Consider the following 23,002-nt stretch of genomic DNA (forward strand, 5'->3'; position numbering starts at 1 on the left):
CTGCCTTCGGTCTGTGTGAATCAGGCAGTCCTAGAGAGAGGATTCCAGTTCCCCTGACCAGGACAGAAACTTTCCCTTGCCCTTTCCTCTGGCCCCTTCTATGGCTTTGGCAAATACTTTACATAAAGTACCCCTCCCCTCTCCATTCCTGGAATATCCATTCCAGGAGCTGCTAAGCCATCAGTATTTTACCCTCCTGGATGGGGGTTGGGAACAGAGAGCTCAGGAAATAGGGATTTATCTTTAAATGTTATTGATATTAAGAATTCCCAGGTGGAGAAACTTCTTATTAATAATGCAAGGTAGTACCTTCGGCAAACTTTAGAGTTGCCAGAGCAGGGAGGGATTAAATGATTTAGCCAGGATCACACACCCAATGAGGGTCAAAGGTAGTCAAGCTAAACTCTCTATCCACACCATTATGGTTTTGGAATAGTTGCTCTGGAAAATGAGATAAGAAGCTGATTTTTTTTTTAAAAAGGGGGAGGGGTAATGTTGGTAAAACCTTCCAACATAAATTCCCTTAATTTCCTACTTTCAACCCTCAGGCCCTCTCCACATTATCACTCTTTTGCCCATCCTACCAGGCTGTTATAGACTTTCCTGACATACCACAAGAGAAAAAAACATTACTGCTTCCTGGGACTAATCCCAGTAAATGGAACCTTGGCCCTTCTTGGGACCTCACTAAAGAAATCAGCCCATTTCTCTTAGGCATCATTAAGCTGGCTCACCACAGACATTCTTATCTATCTTCAGATAAACATACTCAGGTTCCCTACATTCCAACAAAGCCTTCCTTGAACCTAACCCCCTCTAGTACTCTCCTCTCCTCTCTTTCTCCTCCCCTGTACTGATAAACTAGCTGACAAAACAAACAAAAAACCAAATACACACAAAGTCTCCACTTCCTTCAGACTCTCTTAATTCCTTTCCCAATACTACTAAAATAACTCTATTGACAGACACAAATGAGAATTACTTCCTAATGGCTAAAGCCAATTTTTAAATTTCTCTTTCTGCAGCTTCTGAAGCTGTGGACCATCTTGAACTATCAAACATTTCATCACACTTACCCATTTGTACAACAAGCCTTCACTTTCCTTACTTGGCTCCTTATTCTTTTCCTTATTCCTTAAAGTGGACAGTCCTCAAGGATCTGTCCTTGATCTTCTCCTCCCTATCCCTAGGGGTTAGCATAGTGATTATGTACTTTAAAAAGATTGAGTTGTTAGCTGACTCACTGACTACACTCCTTTCCTCAAAAATCTCCCTCACACTCTCAGCTTCAACCCACGACCTCTCTTTCAAGTGATTCCTAAACTTCTGTCTCCAGTCCTGTCTTCTCTAGACTCTGAACTAATCTCCACTGCCTTTGGGATCTCTGAACTTTGGGACCACCTGCACTTCAAATTCAATGTTCAAACACACCACCTTTTCTTTCCTTCCTAAAGCTCTTCTTTCTGGCTTTCCTTTTTGTCGGTGGTGCCATTATTCATCCAATCTTCCCTTTTCCTAAAGTTGGGATTATTTTTTGCTCTCTTGCTCCATTTTTCATGTGCATGCAATCGATTACCAAATTCTGTTGATTTTATTCAGCAATCTCTTTTAAACCTGTCCCCTTCCTGTCTGTTCCAGACACAAAGATAGTAATATGAACCCTTATTTTCACCCATCTAAAATAATTGCAAGAAATTTCTTATACATTTCCCCATCTTTATCCTCCCCCCTTTCCCACTCTGAATGTTGTCTTCATAATACTTAGAGAATAATCTTTCTTATATATAGATTTGGTTTTGTTACTCCTCTGCTTAAAAAAATCTTCACTGGCTTACTGAATTATTTCAAAATGCTTGTTAATATTTAAGGATCTCTATCCTACCTTTCCAACCCATTTTATTTTTGACAAGGCATTTGGAGTTAATTGACTTGCCCAGGGTCACAGAAGTAACAAATGTCAGAGGTCGGATTTGAATTCTGGTCTCCTTAACTTCATGGCCAGTGCTCTCTCCACTGCACCATCAACTTTCCCTAAACTATTTTATATCATTTCCTTCATGCATTCCATACTTCTGCCAAATTGGACAACGCAGCCCTCCAAACATATTCTAGTATTTCACATTTTTGTAACTTTGTTGAAATTGTTCACTATATCTGTTCTTGGTCTATTGAATTTTTGCCTACCTCTTAATGTCTAATTCACATATCTTCTCCTGATTCAAGGAGACTTCCTTGAGACCCCTCAGTCAATAATGATCTTCTCCTGCAGACTGCATCAGATATTTTGTTTGATAATTCTCTATTCCAATTAAGAGGTAGCCACATAATACAGTGGATAGAGACTGGATCTGAAGTCAAGAAGACAAGTTCAAATCCAGCCTTAGGCATTTATTAGCTTGTGTGACTCTGACTAAGTCACTTACTGTCTGTTCATAGAGCTGTTGAGAAGATCAAGTGAAATAACATTTATACAGTGCTTTGATAGCTATTATCATCATGCTATATTGCATATTATAAGCTCTGTGTTGCTATCTGCCATAACTACTATAAACTGTAAGCTATGAGCTTATTGTAAGTTTTCTGAGAGTAGAGGGCTTGTTTCTTTATCTAAGCTTTAAATCTTCACCAGTACCTAGTATGATGCTTTGCACATAGTAAGCCCCCTATTATCATATTATCATACTGTACCCTCTTTAAAAAATATTTTATTGATGCTCTTTTAAACATCACTATCCCTTCCCAATGACTTACCACCCCACCCTTCTATGATAAAGGAGTACTACTAAGCAAAACAAATCAACCTGTTGGCTATATCTGTCTCATTCTTCACCATCTGTCCTCTAAAGTCAGGATTTGTTGAATCATTTTGGTTGTATCTCACCCTCTGTGATCTGATTTGGCGATTTCTTGGCAAAGATATTGGAGTGGTTTATCATTTCCTTTTCCAATTCATTTTATAGATGAGGAAACAGAGGCATACAGGATTAAGTGACTTGCCCAGGCTCACAAATCTAGTATTTGAGGAGAGTTTTGAATTTAGGTCCCCCTGACTCTTGCAAGGGATGACATGGCTCTACCCATTTGCGTCACTTAGGTGTTGAAAGTCAGTATTTGTCGATTGCATTGATCAGGATTCTGAAATCTTTGAGTTGCTTTCCTTGACTCGATCATGATTATCATGCAAATTGTTTTATCGGTTCTGTTCACTAAACTTTCTATTAGTTCATACAAATCTTTTCAAGTTTCTCTGAATTCTTCATATTCATCATCTTGATCCCCACTCTTCTCCACTTCTCTGAAACCTTTGATACTGTTGCTTATCATCTCCTTTTGGTACTCTTTTTCTCCTTCGGTCTTTTGATACCTCCTCTTCCTACCTCTCTGACCATTCCTTGTGTCTCTTGCTAGATCCCCTTCCAGATTATTCCTCCTAATCCTAGGTGTCCCTCAGGAGAGCCCTTTTCTCTATACTACTTCAGTTGATGAATCTCAACAGCTCCCTTAGATTTAATCACCCCGTCTCAAATCTATGTTTCCTACCCTAATCTCTCCGCTGACCCCCAGTCTTCCATCTCCAACTGCTTTTCTGACACATTGAATTAGATATCCGGTAGGCCTATTAAAACACACACAAAACTGAACTCATTATCTTCCCCCCACTTAGTAATGACTAAAGGCCACACTATCCTCTCAGTCCCTCAGTCTCAAAACCTAGAACTTATTCCGGATTTTTCACTCTCTCTAGTTTCTTATATTCAAGTGGCTCTTTGCCAAGGCCTTTCCCCTTTCCCCTTTCCCCCATCTCGCAATACAGCCCCTTCTGTCCTGTGACACTGCCACCCATCTAAGGCAGGCCCTCATGATCTCACCTAAAAGCCTACTACTGAGTCCACTTGCCTCAATCTCTCCCCACCTAATCCATCCGATATTCGGCTCCCAAAGCACGGGTCCAACCGTGTCGCCCTCCCCCTCAGACCCTCCAGGATGAAATACAGAATCCTCTGCAGCCTTTTTATACTCGACTCCCCTGCTCCCCGCTCCTGGCTGTTCCATGAACACTTCCTCTCTCCAGGCAAACTGCTCCCTTGCTCCCCATCTAGCCTACCGAGACTTCCCTAAGTCTCAGCTAAAACCCCATCTTCTTATAGGAAGCCTTTTCCAACCCTTCTTAATGCTGGCACCGTAGCTTTTCTGTACGCGTATGCTTGCTGCGTCTCCTCCGTTAGACTGTGAACTACCCGAGGGCAGGCGGCGTGTTCCGCCTCTTTTTGTGCCGGGGTGATTAAATCTAAGGGAGCTGTTGAGATTCATCAACTGAAGTAGTATAGAGAAAAGGGCTCTCCTGAGGGACCCTAGGATTAGGAGGAGTAAGCTGGAAGGGGATCTAGCAAGAGACACAAGGAATGGTCAGAGAGGTAGGAAGAGGAGGTATCAAAAGACCGAAGGAGAAAGAGTACCAAAAGGAGATGGTTATTTGTACACAGCACATAATCGGTGCTTGATGTTACTGACTGGCCGCCTTGCATATCACGTTTATGTACCGCAGTCCGCCCAGCCACGTTCCGGCTTTGGGGGCCGCTCACTTTCCGCTGACTTTTGGCTTTTTGCCACTCGTTAGCCTAGCTTCTACATCCTCACAGTCCTGAGGGGCAGGCAAAAGAAGCTGTCCGAGCAAAGAGCGCTGGAAGGATGCTGAGCGCACCTAAGGGCTTAGTAGAGGTCGTTTAGGAGGAGGAGGGATGAGTTTGGGAACCCAGAGGGGGCGGCGGGAGAAGGCGTGAGGGGCGTGGGGGCGGGAGGAAGGCCGGCAGGCAGAAGAGCAACCGTGAGTCCGGGAAGAGGCGGGACCGAAATGGGGGGCGGGGATAGGAAGGAGTTGTCAATGTTTGCGGTGCGGCGGAGGTGGGCTGGGGGAGGGACAAAAGGAGTCGAAACACGGGGCGGAGCGGGGGGTGGCACGAAAACAGCGAAGTTGGGCGAGGGGCAGGGCTGGAGCCTCCAATTGGAACTAGGTACTGGAATGAGAGAACGGGGGGTTTCATTTGACAGGCTCCTCTCCCCGATGCTGGGCGGCTCAGAGAAGCAATCCTATTCAACACTCGAGATAGAGGGCATAGATTGAGGTTCGGTGGAGTTTTAAATTAATTGAAGAACGTATCCACTTCCTCCTTCTGCTCCACGGAAGAACGCCACTTACTCGGACTACAAGTCCCAAAATGCTCCGCATGGCGCGCTACCTGCTGGGAGCAAGAGTCCGGTATAGTCCGAGACCTAAGACTCTGAAGATACGCCTATTGTGTTTTTTATTGGCTTCGGCACCAAACGTGCTCCTCCGTGATTGGCTAAAGTTTTTGTCTTGTTGAGGTTCCTCCCCATCCTCTCAAGATGCCGGGGAGGACGGATTTCCCTTTCTTCTTTGGGAGAGGAAAGAAACTAGAACTATCAGAGAAGTTCAGCGGGTTAGGTTGTTAGCGTGTAGCTGCGGAGCCCGTTTATTCTGTTTTCCAGGAGCATCTCTTCTTTTGTTTCCTGCCGGAAGTTATTGAAGAATGCTCCCGGAAGGCGGAAGTAAAGCTAACGGAAGTTAGTAAGAGGCGAGGAGGATGGCGGCTGGGGCTGCAGCCAAGCTCGGGACAGTTTGGGGCTGGTTCTGGGAATGCTGTAGCTCGCGAATGGGGGAAAGCCAGAGCCCCTTTCCTCCAGTTCTCCTGTTGCTGCTGCTCTTGTTGGTCGCACTCGCTCCCCAGCCCGCGGCTTCCGACATCACCAACGGCAACAATGAGCACCTAAAGCGCGAGCACTCGCTGATTAAACCCTACCAGGGTGAGCGAGGGGGAAGGGACGGGGGCGTGGCCCGAGGCGGGGGAGGGGGAGGGCGGAGGAGATGGAATGGGCTCTCCTTTCTCCGAAAGTTACCGTGGACCGTGCCAAGCTTTGTCCGGCTTTGGACCAGTTTTGTCCTAACCGGCTTCTCTCTAGTTTTCACTCAGAAATTTTCCATTGAGAGAGACCTGGACCACCAGGGTCCTCCTCTCCACCCCCACCACGGGATCCCTCAGATTTAGCATCTCAAGCTACTACTGTCTTTCAACTCTGTAGGGGTTGGCTCGAGCTCCATGCCCCTCTGGGATTTCCAAGGCAGCACCATGCTCACCAGCCAGTACATCCGCCTGACCCCCGATGAGCCCAGCAAAGAAGGTTCTATCTGGAACCACCAGGTAAATTTCACCACCAGGCTGTGGTGGGAGAAGCAAGTGCATTTTACTTTTGACATTAGGCAATTTCCATGGATTAGGAAAAGTGCTCTTACATTGTCTCTTTCCTGGGCCTCCCCAGAAAGGTCACTCACAAAGGAGTTCTCTGACTGGCTTAGGAAGAAAGGCTAGGAAAATGAGTGAAGTCTTCCTGTTAGGGTGGCACTGCTTGAGGGGAGAGGGCCAAATATATGAATAAATGGGTTACTGATGATGGCTTTACGCGCATCTCTTTTGTAACATATTTACCATACCTTGGTTCCCTGCCATCATATTTCTGACGTTTCCTTATCAGGGTAAGTCCTCAAAATGAATATTTATAAGCACTGCTTTGAGGAAACAAGAAAGTGAAATGAGAAATGTGAAACGGGAGCATTGGGTTGTGGCCCTGAGAAGGGTTGACTCTTCCTAATCCTTTGATTCCCTCTACTGGAACTTTGGCTACCCGCCCAGTTTTTTCCTTCTGCTTCATCTTCTGTCTCCTTTCCACTGAGTTCAAACATATTCGTGGGTACCCTGCTGTCACCATCTCTCCATGCCTTCAGTTACAACTCTTTTCATTTATCCCTTTCTTATCCAGGTTTCCTTTGGAGAACATTTACAAGAGCATCCCCGCTTAAAGCTTTCATGCGGTCACAGAAAGTTAGAATGTAGAATGTCAAAACTATAAAGGAGTTTTACAAATCAGCCAGCTTAATCTCACAAAAAAGTAGAAGGCTAAGTGGCTAGTTTAAAGTCATCTTCCTTTGATCCACTGTTTCTCATACTTTCTACTACAGAGATAATATCACTTAGGGAGAGAACCTCTTTTTTCACTTTCTAGTTTCTCTAATGACAGATGTGTTAAATACCTACTATGTGCCAGATACAAGGAATATGGTAAAAATAAGTATAAAACAGACTTTTTCCTGTACTTTCTGTTCCTAATGCTTGAATGCTCTGCATATTAATTTTTCTTTCACAGCAGTGCCTTGGTATGTTGTTCAGTTTTGTCCAACTGTTTGTTACTACATCATGGGGTTTTCTTGGCAAAGATACTAAAGTATTTTGCCATTTCCTTTTCTAGTGGATAAAGGCAATTAAAGGTCAAGTGACTTGCCCAGGCTCACATGAGGCCAGATTTGAATTCAGGTCTAATGACTCCAAGTCCAAAGCTCTCTCCACTAAGCCATCTAGCTGCTTCTGCCTTTGTCTCTGTCTAAGCTCCTTTCAAAATTTGTAGTAGGTTATTGCCTTGCATATTAACCAAATAGCAATTAACACCAATACTAACACCTTAAAGCTTCAAATCACTTCCAAGGACTTCATATGCTCTCTCATATCACTCACCATCCCCAAAATATCTTTGTCCTTTAAGTCTTTACTCCTCCGAAGAAAATTTGTCTTTCTTCTTTTAGGCCTCAATGACCCTTCTCTCATCCCAGAGTTTACCTAATAATCTCTGTACTAGTTTTAATTCCTGCCCCCTGTACCTCTCCCCCACCAAAGGATAGTTTACTTAAAATAGAAGTTCAGAGTAAAACAATCAGGAACAAATAGGAAACAATACTTTTTCTAGCCATTGCTCAAATAATCTCTGGAGATTTCCAATTCTGAATCTTGGCTACCTCTGCTTCATGATGCTGTTATCTGCTTGGCTCTTAGTCTAGTAGTGGAGAAAATGCAGGAGAGTATTGAAGCTAGCTCTAACTGCAAAACTGATTGCTAAACATTTTCCCTTCCCTACCCTTTAATTTCACTTTTTTTTTTTTTTAACATCTTGAATCCTGAATTTTCTCCCATTTCACACATCCTCCCCCACCCATTGATAAGACAGACAGTAGGATATTAGTTAACATTTGAAGTCCTGCAAAATATATTTCCATATCAGCCATGTTACCACAGCAGAAATTTCTGTATGGGTATGATCTCTACCTTATTTAACAGTTGTATAAGCTAAGCAGTCCTCCCAGAGTATGGATTTTTTTTAAGCCTAAGACCTTGTAAAATACGAATTTTAGATAGTCCAAACTCCTGTCACTCATGAGCTCCCTGGCACACAAATGACATAGCTTGGACCTTGTGTTATCATACAAGTATTCACACCTAGAAACACAGATCTTAGAATAAAAAATCCTAGAGGTCAAAATCCCACTAACCCCTTTGTTTCATAGGTGAAAAAATCCTTAAGAATGTGTATATTGTGTCTGAAGTTGGAGAACCTAGGGATTTAGAGTTATCTAATATAACTCCCTGATTGTTTTACAGCTAGGAAAACAGACTTCAGAGATAGTGACTGGCCTAGAGATACATTACTAGTAACTTGCAGAGCTGGGAGCCATATTCAGGTTTTTTTATTCTAATTTCAGTGTTTTTTGCACAATATGTTCTAACCTTCTATATGACCATATCATATCATCTTTTGTGGGGATAGGAGCAGAGTTGCTATGAGGCCCACTTTTGGTTTGGTATTATAGTTCAGAAACATCAAGGTCTCCAAAAATGTCTTTGGGATCATGATTACTACATGCATTGAGCAATAAAGTTATTTCAGTAGTGGTAGGAGAGTTTAAAAAAAGCAGAAATCATTGACTCCTGCCCCTTAGGAACTTGCTTTATGGTTGTGAAGATAAGACAAAGCCCAATGCTCGGTAGCATCGGGGCCAACACTGACAGACTCTGTTCTCCACCAGCCCTGCTTCCTCAAGGATTGGGAGATGCACGTCCATTTCAAAGTCCATGGCCTTGGGAAGAAGAGCCTCCATGGAGATGGCTTTGCTCTGTGGTACACCAGGGACCGTCTTATGCCAGGTGGGGTTAAGATGACCAGTCCCTCCCCACTGGGTATTGCAGTAAGCATGTCATTCCTTTACCTTTGACCCCTGGGGATGGTAGTCACCCCAGGATAAGTTCAAAGCTCATAGCTAATCCACTCATTTTCTTCAGAAAAGGCCAATTCAGAATGCTGAGTCAGCATTATCTTTCTTGGAGGGAGGAAAGGGGAAGGGTTTGTTGGAGGAAAGTGGAAGGATTTGTTGGCAACTGAAGAATATATGCTGCTTGGGGAGCACAGAAAAGAAAGCAATCATCTATAAACTCTGCCAGTGACTTCTGTTCTTGGGGAATAAAGCATCTTTTTAAAATTATGGACCTGGAACCCTCTTTTCTACCTGCTTAAGGTCCTGTGTTTGGAAGCAAGGACAACTTCCATGGATTGGCCATCTTCCTGGACACATATCCCAATGATGAAGCTACTGAGGTACAACCCTGGATATACTTATGAGTAGAATAAGGATATGTTGTGGGAGAGCTGGGCCGCGAGTCAGTCCAGATCTTTTACCTAATCTCTGAATAGAGCTGGTAGTTCCTATTGGATCACAGCATTTTAAACTAGAAAGTACCTTAGAAATCTATCTAGTCCAATTTTTTAATAGACTTCTAGATAGAAAAGATAGAGAATCTTTATAGATGAGGAATCAGGCCCAGAAGGATAAAATGACTTGACCATAGTTATACTGAGTGTTAGAGTGGATATTTCAGGCCTTGTCCTTTGTGAATCCCAGTATTCTTTCCACTGTCCCATACTGTTGCCTTAACTTTGGGCTGAACTCTTTATTTCCTTTTTGGGTAGGGAACCAGTGGCTCAGGCATTGGAATGACAGGTATCTCTGTCTCTGCCTCCAGCGTGTATTTCCCTATATATCAGTGATGGTGAACAATGGCTCCCTGACGTACGATCATAGCAAGGATGGCAGATGGACAGAACTGGCAGGCTGCACAGCTGACTTCCGCAACCAAAATCATGATACCTTCCTGGCTGTGCGCTACTCTCGAGGTCGCCTGACGGTGAGTAGGATGTACTTCCATGGATTTCCTTTTAGGAGCTGGGCATTGGCAATTTGAGCCTCAGACTGGTATTTAGAAAAAGCTTAGGGAGAGCTATAATAGAATGATCACCAGTTTTCTCCTTATCTTTCATCCCTATACCCTAGGTGATGACAGATGTAGAAGATAAGAACGAGTGGAAGAACTGTATCGACATTTCTGGGGTGCAGTTACCCACTGGCTACTACTTTGGGGCCTCAGCTGGCACGGGTGACCTGTCTGGTAAGAACCTTGGAGACTGAGTGGACTGAGAGGTATTTGTGAGAATAACTTCCTATCAAGTCATTTTATCCTTCTGGGCCTGTTTGGTCATCTATAAAAAAAGATTCTCTATCAATATTCTATATCTAGAAGCCTATTAAAAAATTGGACTAGATGGATTTCTAAGGTACTTTCTAGTTTATTTCAACAGGTGAAGAAGGAAATAGGTAGCATTTCAGGTATGGGGAACCATTTGTAAAATCTTTGTGGTAGCATTGCAGTGTTGTTTGAGTAAAAGGCACAAAATAGGTCAGAGTTGAAGGCTCAGTAGGGCTTCCTCCTTGACTGCCAGTCCTTTTAAGTGGGTAGGTGGGTACATTTACAGGAAAGCTTCAGAGTAATTTATTATATGCTCTTGTCCTATAGACAATCATGATATCATCTCAATGAAATTATTCCAGTTGATGGTGGAGCACACTCCTGAAGAGGATAACATTGACTGGACCAAGATTGAGCCCAGTGTCAGCTTTCTCAAGTCTCCCAAAGGTACATCTCCAACCTGGAAGATCCCAGCATGGTCTTGTGGTCTTTAGCTAAGAACCTGTGGCTTTGGCTAGGACAATAAAAGTTATATTGTGATGACTGAGGAGGGGTACCTGGGGCTATAGTTGGATGGGATGGGGGTGATGCCATGAAATCTGACAGAAAGCTCATGAGATAGTAGGAAGAAAGAACTATACATTTAGAGTCAGAGGGTCTGGGTTCAATTCTTATCAATGCTGTTTACTTACTGCCTGTGAATTTGGGTGAACCACTTTGTGGTCCTCAGTTTCCTCATATGTAGAATAAGAATGTTGCTTTAGAGAGCCTCTGAATCTATGAATTCTTAAAGGATTTATGACCATATCTTTGGGCATGCTTCTTCACTGACAGAGAATCCAGTTCTCCCCCTCTCCTCTTCCCATTTGATCTAAGCCTTAGTATCCATGCCTTGGCCACTGAAAAGAAACTTTCGTGGAAATTACTCTTATTATTCTTGTGCTCCCTAAAGGATCCATTCCCAGCCTTCAGTGTATAATTTGGCTTGACTCAGTTTCCAGGGGATTCATTGAATGTGGGAGGGAGCTGGGGAATGGCTTCTTCCTGGTGACTTGCTCTCAATCTGTCCTCTGCTTCCTCAGACAATGTGGACGACCCCACAGGGAACTTCCGCAGTGGCCCTCTGACAGGTTGGAAGGTGTTTCTGCTGCTGCTCTGTGCCCTCTTGGGCATCATCGTATGCGCTGTGGTGGGAGCTGTGGTGTTTCAGAAGCGACAGGAGAGGAACAAGCGTTTCTACTGATTTGGTGTGGGGAAAGAGGATTGGGTGAGGGAGAAGGGAAGCCTGCCCCAAGGGTTCAGGCAGTAATGTGAACTTTTCTACTTGGGGATTGTACCAAAAAACCCCAACAACCTTATTTCTTAACCTCTTTGAAAGAAATAATTTTAAAGTATTTTCGTACATTTTGTTTCTAGCCCAACTTGGGGCAAATGACAAAAATTTGGGGACTATGGCCTGGAATCAATTCAGCCTGGAGAGTGGAGTAGAAAGAGGGAAGGAGAAAAGCCTGGCTTATCTGGTCTGTGACTGGGCCTTAGTTGCTGTCTCCTGCCCATGGATAAGGCCTCCCTGAACCAGCTCTGAGCACAGCAACAATGAAAGGAAGCTGTTTTGAGTGCTCATACCTGCTTTGTCCTCTGCTTGGGTTTGGTGTATTAGGGGTTTTTAGAGAAGAGACCCAAATGTTGATGATTCATCTCTGCTTGTAGAGTCTAGTAACAGAATAGAGTTATGAGCTAGCAGGGATTCCTGGTTCTGAGATGGCATTTCCAATTACCTCCTCAAGTAGGCCCAGGGCCAAGAAAAAGTGATCAGGGCTATACCTTGGGAAATGAAACAATTCACTGAGTGAGGATGTAGTTCTGGAAAGCAAAGGACTGTGAAGTTTTGCATAATAAAGTGTGAATAACCAAACTCACAAGCTTGGTGAAAAGGCCTTTCTTCCTTTGTGTAATTGTGGTATTACAGCACTATCTCATTTTATTTTTTATTTATTTATTTGTTTTGCAGTAACAATTGGGGTTAAGTGACTTGCCCAGGGTCACATAGCTAGGAAATACCAAATGACTGAGACCAGATTTGAACTCAGGTCCTCCTGACTTCAGGCCTGGTGCTTTATCCATTGTGTTACCTAGCTGCCCCACTATCTTATTTTATTAAGCAAATGCTTATTGTGTACCTATTGTGTGTAGAACATTGTCCTTGGACCCGAGGGAGATAGAATTTAGTTAGGCTTTTCCTTCTTAGAATTCATGGAGGAAAAATGCATACAAACACCTGGGATATACATTCAGTGATTTTTAAAATAGTGCCAAGGAGAAAGTTGTTCCATATAGGGGATAACAACAAGCCTCCTACAAAAAAAAGATATTTGAATTGAATTATTAAAGATAGATAGAAATTCCAGAAGTGAAAAGTGGAATGAGTTACATTTCAAGGATGTGGAACTATTAATAAAGGGATGGCAGTAACATTGAAAAATGCGTGCTGGTGAGTTGAGGGCACAAAATAGTCCAGTTTGACTGAAATGTGATAACCCTATAGAATACCAAACATTCGGGATGTGTTTGTACTTGACTCAATATGCAAGGGAGAGCCACTCAAGATTTTGCGAAAAGGAAAATTTGTTTAATGAGATCAATAGTTTGGAGAGAAGAAAATATGGAAAAGAAATACTTGTTTGGTCCAGAACTAAAAAATTCCCTCTAATGCAGGTCAGCAACTGCTTTTTGATAACCTGTTAGTCTAGGACAACTGTTCATAGCAGGAAATGAAGATGGGTCATTTGAAGTATTCAATCAAATATGTTTGAAATAAAGTTGCAAGCCCTTAGCATTTCAGAAAATTTCAAAATAGCTCATTTCTTTATAGTTCTTGAAATGCTAGTATATTATGCATTTTTAATTTTAAAGATTATGTTTATGTCTGTAAACTCATTACATTCTCATGGTGAGAGGCAGCAGAGCAAAGTGGATAGAAGACAATGGTTGAGTCAAAAAGGTCTCTGATGAGTCTTTCTTGATATAACTGTATAACCACTGATAAGTTCGGATGACTCAGGACTAAGTTATACAAAGCACTTTGGAGTTCCCAACAGTGTAAAATCAATACCAGACAAAAATAAATTATGCTGTGATCCCTTGACAGATGAAGAAACATGAGGGGTTGTATCTGTTCCCAGCATCACACTGCAGAGAATGGTGAAGATTCTTGACGTTTTCCTCTGCTCTTTTATTGAATTTCAGGATCCCCGAGATCTTTTTCTTTATATGCTTTTCCTTATATGTGATTTCACTAATCATAGTATTAATAGTCAAGTTTCCACATTTCTTTTCCCTCCCAAGTCATCCAATGCCTGAGAATTAGATTCTCAGTTGGAAAGAACCTCAAAGATTACTTAGTCTCAACCCCAAAACAAATTCTTGAAACCATAGGAAAGCGGCATTTCCCTCCACCCTAGTCTACAGCATCCGACCTGAGCTTGAAGACCACTAGAAGCAACTCATTCACTTTTGGACAGTTCCTGTTAGAAAAATTTTAATTGACTTGAAATCTGACTGATGGCTATTTCCCTATGAGGCCAAATGAAATAAAATCCTTCAAAATACCTGTAATGATTTATCCTAACCCTTTAGCTTCACTCTTGTATGTTCAGTATCCCCAATTACTTGATCTACTCCCCACTTGGCGTGAGTTCAGATCGCTGTGACTATCCTGGTGGTCCTTCACTAGAACCATTCTAAACTTGTTCATAAAATTGAACCCAAATAGTCCTGGTGTGTCTGTCCTGAAGGCAGTGAGATTTTTTTCCTCCATGGTGAAATTAAGGAGGGGAGCTGTATAGCTGTGTCTGGCGTGGGTGAGGGGTACGAAATGACACCCTATAATAAATGTTAGCTGGTTTTCATTTTTGTTACAAGCCTGAATCTCAAACAGATCCCTGGTGCAGTAGTGATGGATAATTATCTCCCATTTTACAATAATGCCGGGGCTGAGACATTAAGGCGATTGTTAGAATTGACCCCAACTTGCAGACATGTAATCCAATTTCTGCGCCCTACTCACCCCAACCTAGTCTCAACCGTAGCCTCCCGCCCCCACGGTCAACATTGTCTTCAGGGAGCAAAGATAGTAAACTCCACACACTTAGAGGAACCCCGGAAATGGAATTCTACAGGGGGCGTTGCACGGTGAATCCAAGCGCCAAGCCTCTTGGGAGTTGTAGTCCTGAGCCGTGAGACTCGACGTCCCACAAGGCTTCGCGGCGGCGCAAGAGCAGGACGTGGCAAAGCGGCCGGCTGGCGGGAGAAGATGGCGGCGGAGCGTAGCGCGCTCGGGGTTAGAGCCGGGGTCTGGGTCGGAGTAAGATGCGGAAGCCGGCGCGGGCCGAGCCTCCTGTTCCCGCTATTGCTCCTGCTCGGCTTGGCGGCCCGCGGCTCTGCTCTTTACTTCCACATCGGGGAGACGGAGAAGAAGTGCTTCATCGAGGAGATCCCGGACGAGACCATGGTCATAGGTACGGGGTGGGGGGTGGGGGGGAAGGGCCATAGGCAGGAGGGTTGGGGGGAAGGAGGGTAAAAAGGAGTTCCCGGGAGGGGGCATGGGCACATGACCTTAGAGGGATCGGGAAGGGGTGCAGAAACCAGGGCCGGAGTGGGAGGGGCGGGGACCCCACTTCCCCAATGGAGCCCCGTTTCCCTTCCCACAGGGAACTACCGGACCCAGCTGTATGACAAGCAGCGGGAGGAGTACCAGCTTGCTACCCCCGGCCTGGGCATGTTCGTGGAAGTTAAAGACCCGGATGACAAGGTGAGCTCCCGAGGGCTCCGAGTCTGGAGGAAGCCCCACCCAACATCCACGTCTGAAACCTGCTGAATGGGTCTGGATCTCAGAGTGCTCTAGGGGGTCCACTACTCTCCCCATCAGACCTGGAGCTGTGTCCCTAACCCCACCCCGCTTCTGACTGTAGTGCCTTTCTGTTTGCACTGAATCCTTCAGCTGGCCTGGATCACTCGGATGCCTGAGCGGGCGCAGGCCACTTCCCTAGACTGCACTTTGCTTCTCTGTAAAATGGGAAAGGTCTAATTCAAACATCTCACGGTTCTAACCTTTGGGAAAGTGGCCTATTGGATGCCGCCCAAGACTTCCCTGCTCACTTGTCCTACTGTGTTTCTAAAATCTCAAACTGCCTTTTCCAGATTTCCCTTTTCTCACCTGTGAAATGGGTTATAAGTAGCTGCCTCTTAGCAAGGTTACCAAGAGTAGAATGACTCTACAGCATATTAGGAAATTAGGTGCCAAGTTTCTGTCAGTTATTGTTATTACAAAGGCCCTTTCCCCCCAACAGGTTATTCTTTCCAGGCAATATGGCTCAGAGGGCAGATTCACTTTCACTTCACATACTCCTGGGGAGCACCAGATCTGCCTACACTCCAATTCTACCAAGTTTTCCCTCTTTGCTGGAGGCATGCTGGTAAGTGTTAGGAAAGGACTTTAGCCAATTTGGGGAAAGAGCCGGATACAATGTGGGCAAGCAAGGAAAGAGTACACAGGTCTGGGACTCAGGAGGCTTGAATTCTAAACCTGCTCTTGCATAAATTGCTTTCCAGGCCTCAGACACCATATTTGTAAAATAGCTCATCTTTTAAGTAAATTCACCTTCAGCTGTGACATTAGGTGATTCTGACGTCGGATAATTCAAAGTCATTTTCTCATTCTAATAGTCATTTTTCTCCTTTATAAAATGAAGATTTGGGACAAGATGATTTCTCTGATTCCCTCCAGCTCTGTACTCTTAGCACAAGTATTTGATGGTGTATATGGATGAAGATAACATGAAAGAAAAGATTGAGTAATTGGGAAATGAACAGTTTTTAGGCAGTTGAAGATTGCATGCCCTGGACCAAATTTGGATATTTTGTCTTGAGTGAATGGAGATATAAACCTTAACTTTTATGCTTGTTTTCTCCTCTCTCCCCTGACCCCTTCCATCCCCAGAGAGTTCACCTGGACATTCAGGTAGGCGAACATGCCAATGACTATGCAGAGATTGCTGCCAAAGACAAGCTGAGTGAGCTGCAGCTTCGAGTTCGGCAGCTAGTGGAGCAAGTAGAACAGATCCAGAAGGAGCAGAATTACCAGAGGGTGAGGGGATCAATAGGGGATGGGAGATGGGACTCCTGAATGAAAGTTACTAAGTACTGAGTGAAAAGAAGAACTCATCCTTATCATGGCTGGCTTATTTCTATCTCTTGGGTCTTGGGGCTAGATTAGTTCTAAGATCTTAGTCTTCTGGGATACAGATAGGTAGTACCTTGAATATGACTATTAGCTGAAGTCGTCTTCCCTTTCCCACAGTGGCGGGAAGAACGGTTTCGCCAGACCAGTGAAAGCACTAATCAACGAGTTCTGTGGTGGTCCATTGTCCAGACCCTCATCCTCGTGGCCATTGGTGTTTGGCAGATGAGACACCTCAAGAGTTTCTTTGAAGCCAAGAAGCTGGTGTGAAGGGCCCTGGAGAAAAGGGCAAGTGAGCATTTCTTCCCAGAAGAAAGCAGGACTCATGGGACTGTCTTTGGCTTATCCTGCCCCTGTATCTGGCCACAGCCGATGCCCCACTCTGCTGGCTTTGATGGGATGTGAAAAGCCTGGAACATTTTCCTGCTTCCCTGGGCAGCTCCCTTGCTCTCATACAAAGTGAAAGAGCTTGGAGAATGGTTTCTTTCTGTCAGTGTAGGGAAAGAGGATGGGTTTCCAATCAAAAGGAAACCCACTCTCCTCCCCTGGCTAATTTTGCCTCTGCTTTTGACTGACTCTGGAAAGAGTTTATTGGCAGCTTGTATCCTCACCCTGGAGGATGCTTGCAGATAGCTTTATTGTCTTGCTGATAAGGTGCCTGGACTGAGGCTAGCTCTTCCGTTTTGGGGGCTTGGTGCCCTTTATTTGGGCTCTTTGCAGTAATGCCCTTGGGGAATGGGCCTAAGAGAAATTGCTGCTGGTGAAAGGGACTCCCAGCCTTTCAGCACTTCTGAAACACCAGTGTTAACTTTTCAGGGATTGAGAATTGGCTTTTATTTTCCTTTTGTCTTTGTTTGTTGGTTTGAGTCTTTGAAATTGGGCAAGAATATTGACAGCTTGGGGTCTTTGTTATTCTCTGCCCTTGACAATTGAGTCTGGGTTCTCCCTATTGGGATACCCCTCTCAGGTAGAGTTACACCTCAGTGAAATGTATAGTGGGGGAAATGAAACTTTGGCATGGGTGAATTGATTTCACTGAGCCCCTTTCAGAGTTCAGTTTATTCTCTTTAGGTTCTGGATTAGAAGGAATGGAGTCTGGCCAAGTGACTTAAGCACTGGGTAGAGGGGAATGGGGTTGCAGGAATTTTAGTTACATGTTTCATTGTGAATACCTCCTGGTTTGTTACATGGATTTCCCAATAAAAAACATTTTTGGCCTGGTGTCCTGTCTTAATCCAGGTATTTACTAAGGTTTACAACACCTTGTGCTGGGCTCAGTTAAGCTGTGGAGTAATGAAGATAAATACAAACTACTATGCAGTTCCAATTAAGTGACCTACCCAGAGTCACACAACTAATAAAGTGTTAAGTGTCTGAGGCTAGATTTGAACTCAGATACTCCTGAGCCTGTAATCTATCCATTTGTACCACAAATTAATAAGCTTTTTAGGAACTTACATTTGGAGAGATTAGAAACTTTGTGAAAAGTTATTATGCCTATAGTACTGAATGAAGCAGGTTGTGGTCTTTTTAAGAAACTTTCCTTTTGATCTTGGATCCCTTTCAGAGTTTCAACCATTCCTGGGGAAGGTATATCCTCCCCAGGTCTTTCCAGGATGCCAGGGCCTTTGATTCAATTAGAAATCCTGGTCAAAAAGCACCCCTTTGAAGTGTTAATTCCAATAGGAGATCCGAGCTCTACCAGCCCCCACTGCGTCTGACCTGCTCAGGCTGTCCCAACCCCCCACTAAGACCCAATATAACAGCTTCCTTCAAGGAAGGTCTTTTGCAGATGGACCCAGAGAGCTCACTCAGCTATCAGGACCCTTCTGTCCATTGAGAACTGAATCCATTTTCCAATAGATCTGCCAGTATAGCAATCACTGTCTTGGTAAACTAATTTCTATCCAACAATAAACTTTCATTTTGCAACTAATAATTCAGGAATGAGTGGATTTACTCTTAAAAACTCTTAAACCTGCGGCCAATTTAAAGGGGATTCTTAGCAACTCTCTTATAGTCACTAACCTCTAGACCAGGAATGTAGACCAATCAAACAGCATCAGTACTATCTATCTAAAATGTCTGTTGAGGATTTTTGGAATTGCTGATTTTATCATTGGAAAGGAATTGACTTAGTTTTCTGGAAATTTATCCTATGTAATTCCTTAAAGCAAAAGTTCTTTTGTCTTTTTTTGAGCCATGCCTCAAGGCCATTCTTGGTTTAGGTCAAACTGATGAGGTTAGTGGAGAGAGTTGTTAAAATCCCCTTATGATGGGGCAAAGGTGATTTATGAAAGAATTCATGAAATCCCGAATTATTAATTGGCAAAAATGAAAGTTTATTGTTGGACAGGAAGCCAGTTTTGCTAAGAGACTTACTTCTATAGTGGCAAAGTCCTATTAGGAAAATGGAGGCTGGCACTGAAAAGAGAATGCCTTCTCAGTGGGCAGAGGGTACTCGCAGGCAGTTATGCCAAGGAAAGGTCCCTTGACCTGGCATACTGCTGCTTTGGCCCTCTGCAAGGAGTGAGTTTAGAAACTGCCCTTAAAAGGGGGTCTTCAGGCTTTCAGGAAGCCACGGTTCCCAGGCCTAGATGCTTATCAGTATCCAGCCCAGCTCTCCTATTGGAATTAACAGCACTTCAAAGGGTGCTTTTTGACCAGGATTTCTAATTGAATCAAAGGGTCTGGTATCCCTTATAACTTATCTGGGGGAATATGCTTTCCCCAGGAGGGGCTGAGGTTTCAAAGAGATCACAGATCAAAAGGAAACACAGTTTTAGAGTGATGATCTTACAGGGAACACAGCTTCAGTAAAAGGAACAGTTTCCCTCCCCCTTCAAAACTAGTTAAGAGACAATGCATTGTTTTCCTTGATGTATGCGATTTCATAATATCCCTTGACTGTAGGGAAAGATCTTGTTTTCAAAATGATGTTAGTGCTCAGTCCAAAAGAAGATTTTCTGTTCCAATTTAAATTTTTGCATTCTTGATACTTGATCCAATTTTCCAGTTCCATAACCTCAGCTTTCTCTTCAACTCATCCTACATATCAATTGGCAATTTTTGATGTTTTCCTCTACAATTCTTGAGATTACTCAAATAGCTTCCACATTCTTTGAGATCCTTATCATTTCTAGCTTAGATAGCACAACCTCCCAAAGGTCCCTAATTATCTAATAAGATTTTTTTGGACCATTCTGGTCCATCCTACAGGTTGCTGTTAAGTTACTTCCCTTAAATGCAATTCTGACCATGTGACTCTCCTATTCAATCAACTCCCAAGATTCCCTACAGCTAGTAGGATAAACTCCTGCTTAGTTTTCAAATCCCTTTACTAAGCCTCAGTACTTAGTAGTCCAACCAAACTGGCCTTCTCTGTTCTTACATGATATGTAACCTCCCATCTCTGACTTTGCACAGGTACAAGTAGTCTTTCATGTCTGGAGTATATGCTCTTACTCTCAGAATGCTCTAATCCTTCAAGCTGAAACTCCTCACCTCAAATACCACTTTATGAAGCCTTTCCTTATACCTTCAACTTTTTTTTTTAATTGAAGCTTTTTATTTTCAAAACATTCAAGGATAATTTTTTAACACTGACCCTTGCAAAACCTTGTGTTTCAATTTTTTTACCCTATTTCCTCCATCCCTTTTCTTAGATGGCAAATAATCCAATATGTGAAACATGATAAAAATATATGTAAATCAAATATAGGCATACATATTTATGCAATTATATTGCACAAGAAAAATCTGATCAAAAAGGAAGAAAAATGAGAAAGAAAATAAAATTCAATAAACAACAAAAAGTGAAAATGCTATTTTGTGATCCACATTCAGTTCTCACATCTCTCTGGGTATAGATGGCTCTCTTCATCATAAGCTCATTGGAACTGGCCTGAATCATCTCATCTTTGAGCAGAGCCACATCCATCATATAATATTGTTGTTGCTGTGTACAATGATCTGGTTCTGCTCGTTTCACTTAGCTTCAGTTCCTGTAAGTTTCTCCAGGTCTCTCTGAAATCACCCTGCTGATTTTTTCTTATAAAACAACATTATATAACATTTGTATACTATAACTTATTCAGCCATTCTCCAATTGGTGGGCATCCACTCAGTTCCCAGTTTCTAGCCACTACAAAAAGATGCCCTCAACTTTTAAGTGTCTTCCCTAAATAGCTTGTGTTTAACTGTTGTATTCCTGCATATTTACTTGTCTTCCTTATTATAATGCAGGCTCATTATTAGTAGAGATTGTTACAGTTAATTGTGTATTGGGTTCTTAATTGTTATTTATTTTAGGGAGACATGGGAAGGATGAGTTCTGATCAATGCTATCAATTATGTTCAGTCACTCACCTGGCAACTCCAGGAATTAAAAAAATTGAAATATTCCTAATGTATGTCAGGGATGGGACTTTTTTTTTTTTTCCGTACAGAGGTTGTGCACCTATGCTACCTCTATTCCCATCAGTCATGCTAACAACTAAGGCTAACTTCACCCCCTTTCCCACACTAACTGCTAAGATGCAGGCCTCTACTCTATTCAGATAGCAGGTAGAGTTTCAACTTGAGAAATACTTGTTTCTTATCCCATCTTTAGCCTGGCTGTGAAGATTATCCTTAAGAATTGTATTGTTCATTGCATTTGGTTCCCCAGTACTTAGCACGAGTTTGATATATCAGGCACTTGATACATGCTTGTTGATTGAGAAGTAAAAAAATTCATAACTTATATGTATATGACCTGTGTCTTCCCTGGTTTAACACAAAACCATTCAGAGGGAATTTGCTCTTAAAGATAGGAAGTAATATGAGTAGGAGAATCTGATCCAATCCCCCCATTTGATTTTCTGTGAACCTCCAAAGTAATCCTAATTTATTTGGTCTTCATTTTTTTTTTATTGTTTATTTTTCTGGTTATACATGTGCATTCATTTTTTAAAATACACATTTCTCTATGAATCATGTTGAGAGAAAAAAAATCAGAAAAAGGAAAAACCATGAGAGAAAAAAAACGAGGGGAAAAAAAGGTGAACATAGCATGAATGCTTTATATTCATTCTCCATAGTTCTCTCTCTGGATGCAGGTGGGGTTTTTATAGCCAAAGTGTTTATTGGGATTGCCTTGGATCACAACCACTGAGAAGAACCAAGTTTTTTATAGTTGATCATCACACAATCTTGCTGTTATTATGTACACTGTATTCCTGGTTCTACTTGTTTGGCTCAGCATCACTTCATGTAAATCTTTTCAGGCTTTTCTAAAATCAGCTTGTTCATCATTTTTTATAGAACAATAATATTCCATTACTTAAATACCATAACTTATTCAGCATTTCTCCAATTGATAGGCATTCATTCAGTTTCCAATTCTTTGCCATCACAAAAAGAACTGCTACAAACATTTTTGTATATGTGAGTCCTTTTGTCTCATGATTTCTTTGGGATATAGATCCAGTAGTGATACTGCTGAATCAGAAAGTATGCAAAATTTTATATCCCTTTGGGCATAGTTCTAAATTACTCTCCAGAATGGCTGGATCATTTCACACCACCAACACCACATTAATGTCCTAGTTTTCCCACATCTTCCCCAACATTTATCATTAGCTTTTCCTTTCATCTTAGCCAATCTGAGAGGTGTGAGGTGATACCTCAAAGTTTTAGCATTTCTCTAATCAATAGTGATTTACAGTGTCTTTTCATATGACTATAGATGGCTTTAATTTCATCGTCTGAAAATTGTTCCTATGCTTTGGCCATTTATCAATTGGGGGTCTTAATTTATTTGGGAAAATGAACAAGGCATTAATACACATACATAGTGCTCAGTGACTGAGGATAAAAATGTGTTCAGTGACTTGAGGATAAAAATCTGTTTCAGTTTTGGACAGAGATTCCAATTTCTTCTGTTGCTGAGAAGAAATGTCTGATCCTTTTCTGCTAATAGGACCATCGTTGTCCTAATGACCTAGTCAGTCTCTCAACTTCAGTGTCATTTCTTGAACTCTCATCAGCCATAATTGATCAATCATCAAAACTTGTCCCGCCAGTCTTTGCGATATTGCTAATAATATTTTTGATTAGCACCACTACCTGCTACCATGGCAGGGAACCACAGACTTTCCCTAAGTCTAATCTTACTTGATTCCCAGAGGGTCCTGGACATCTATTCTCAGGGGGTTGTTGAAATTCCCATTCCTACTTTGCAAGAGATCCCTGAGCTCCATTCCACTCTGACCCTAGCATCCACTATCCAATTGGTTGGGATCAGCTTTCTCTGCTGTTGTTCCTCAAGATCCCAGGGACTGGGCTCTTGGCCCTCCCACTTTGT

The 23,002-nt window shown here is 42.7% G+C and overlaps 2 protein-coding genes across 2 annotated transcripts; both read left to right on the forward strand.

The window, feature by feature from the left end:
- The first annotated feature begins 5,358 nt into the window (after nucleotides 1–5,358).
- Nucleotides 5,359–11,851, forward strand: LMAN2 (lectin, mannose binding 2). The gene is made up of 8 exons (XM_003756878.4): nucleotides 5,359–5,823; nucleotides 6,100–6,218; nucleotides 8,927–9,044; nucleotides 9,413–9,492; nucleotides 9,918–10,079; nucleotides 10,226–10,340; nucleotides 10,746–10,865; nucleotides 11,501–11,851. The coding sequence occupies exons 1-8, from the start codon at nucleotides 5,604–5,606 to the stop codon at nucleotides 11,659–11,661; spliced, it is 1,095 nt and encodes a 364-aa protein (XP_003756926.1). The 5' UTR covers nucleotides 5,359–5,603; the 3' UTR covers nucleotides 11,662–11,851.
- A 2,824-nt stretch (nucleotides 11,852–14,675) lies between these two features.
- On the forward strand, nucleotides 14,676–17,879 carry TMED9 (transmembrane p24 trafficking protein 9). The gene is made up of 5 exons (XM_003756879.3): nucleotides 14,676–14,935; nucleotides 15,128–15,228; nucleotides 15,767–15,892; nucleotides 16,417–16,563; nucleotides 16,777–17,879. Exons 1-5 carry the CDS (start codon nucleotides 14,731–14,733, stop codon nucleotides 16,924–16,926), a joined length of 729 nt encoding a protein of 242 aa, XP_003756927.1. The 5' UTR covers nucleotides 14,676–14,730; the 3' UTR covers nucleotides 16,927–17,879.
- The last annotated feature ends 5,123 nt before the right edge of the window (nucleotides 17,880–23,002 follow it).

This window comes from Sarcophilus harrisii, chromosome 2 (genome assembly GCF_902635505.1).
Source record: "Sarcophilus harrisii chromosome 2, mSarHar1.11, whole genome shotgun sequence".
Lineage (NCBI taxonomy): Eukaryota > Metazoa > Chordata > Mammalia > Dasyuromorphia > Dasyuridae > Sarcophilus > Sarcophilus harrisii.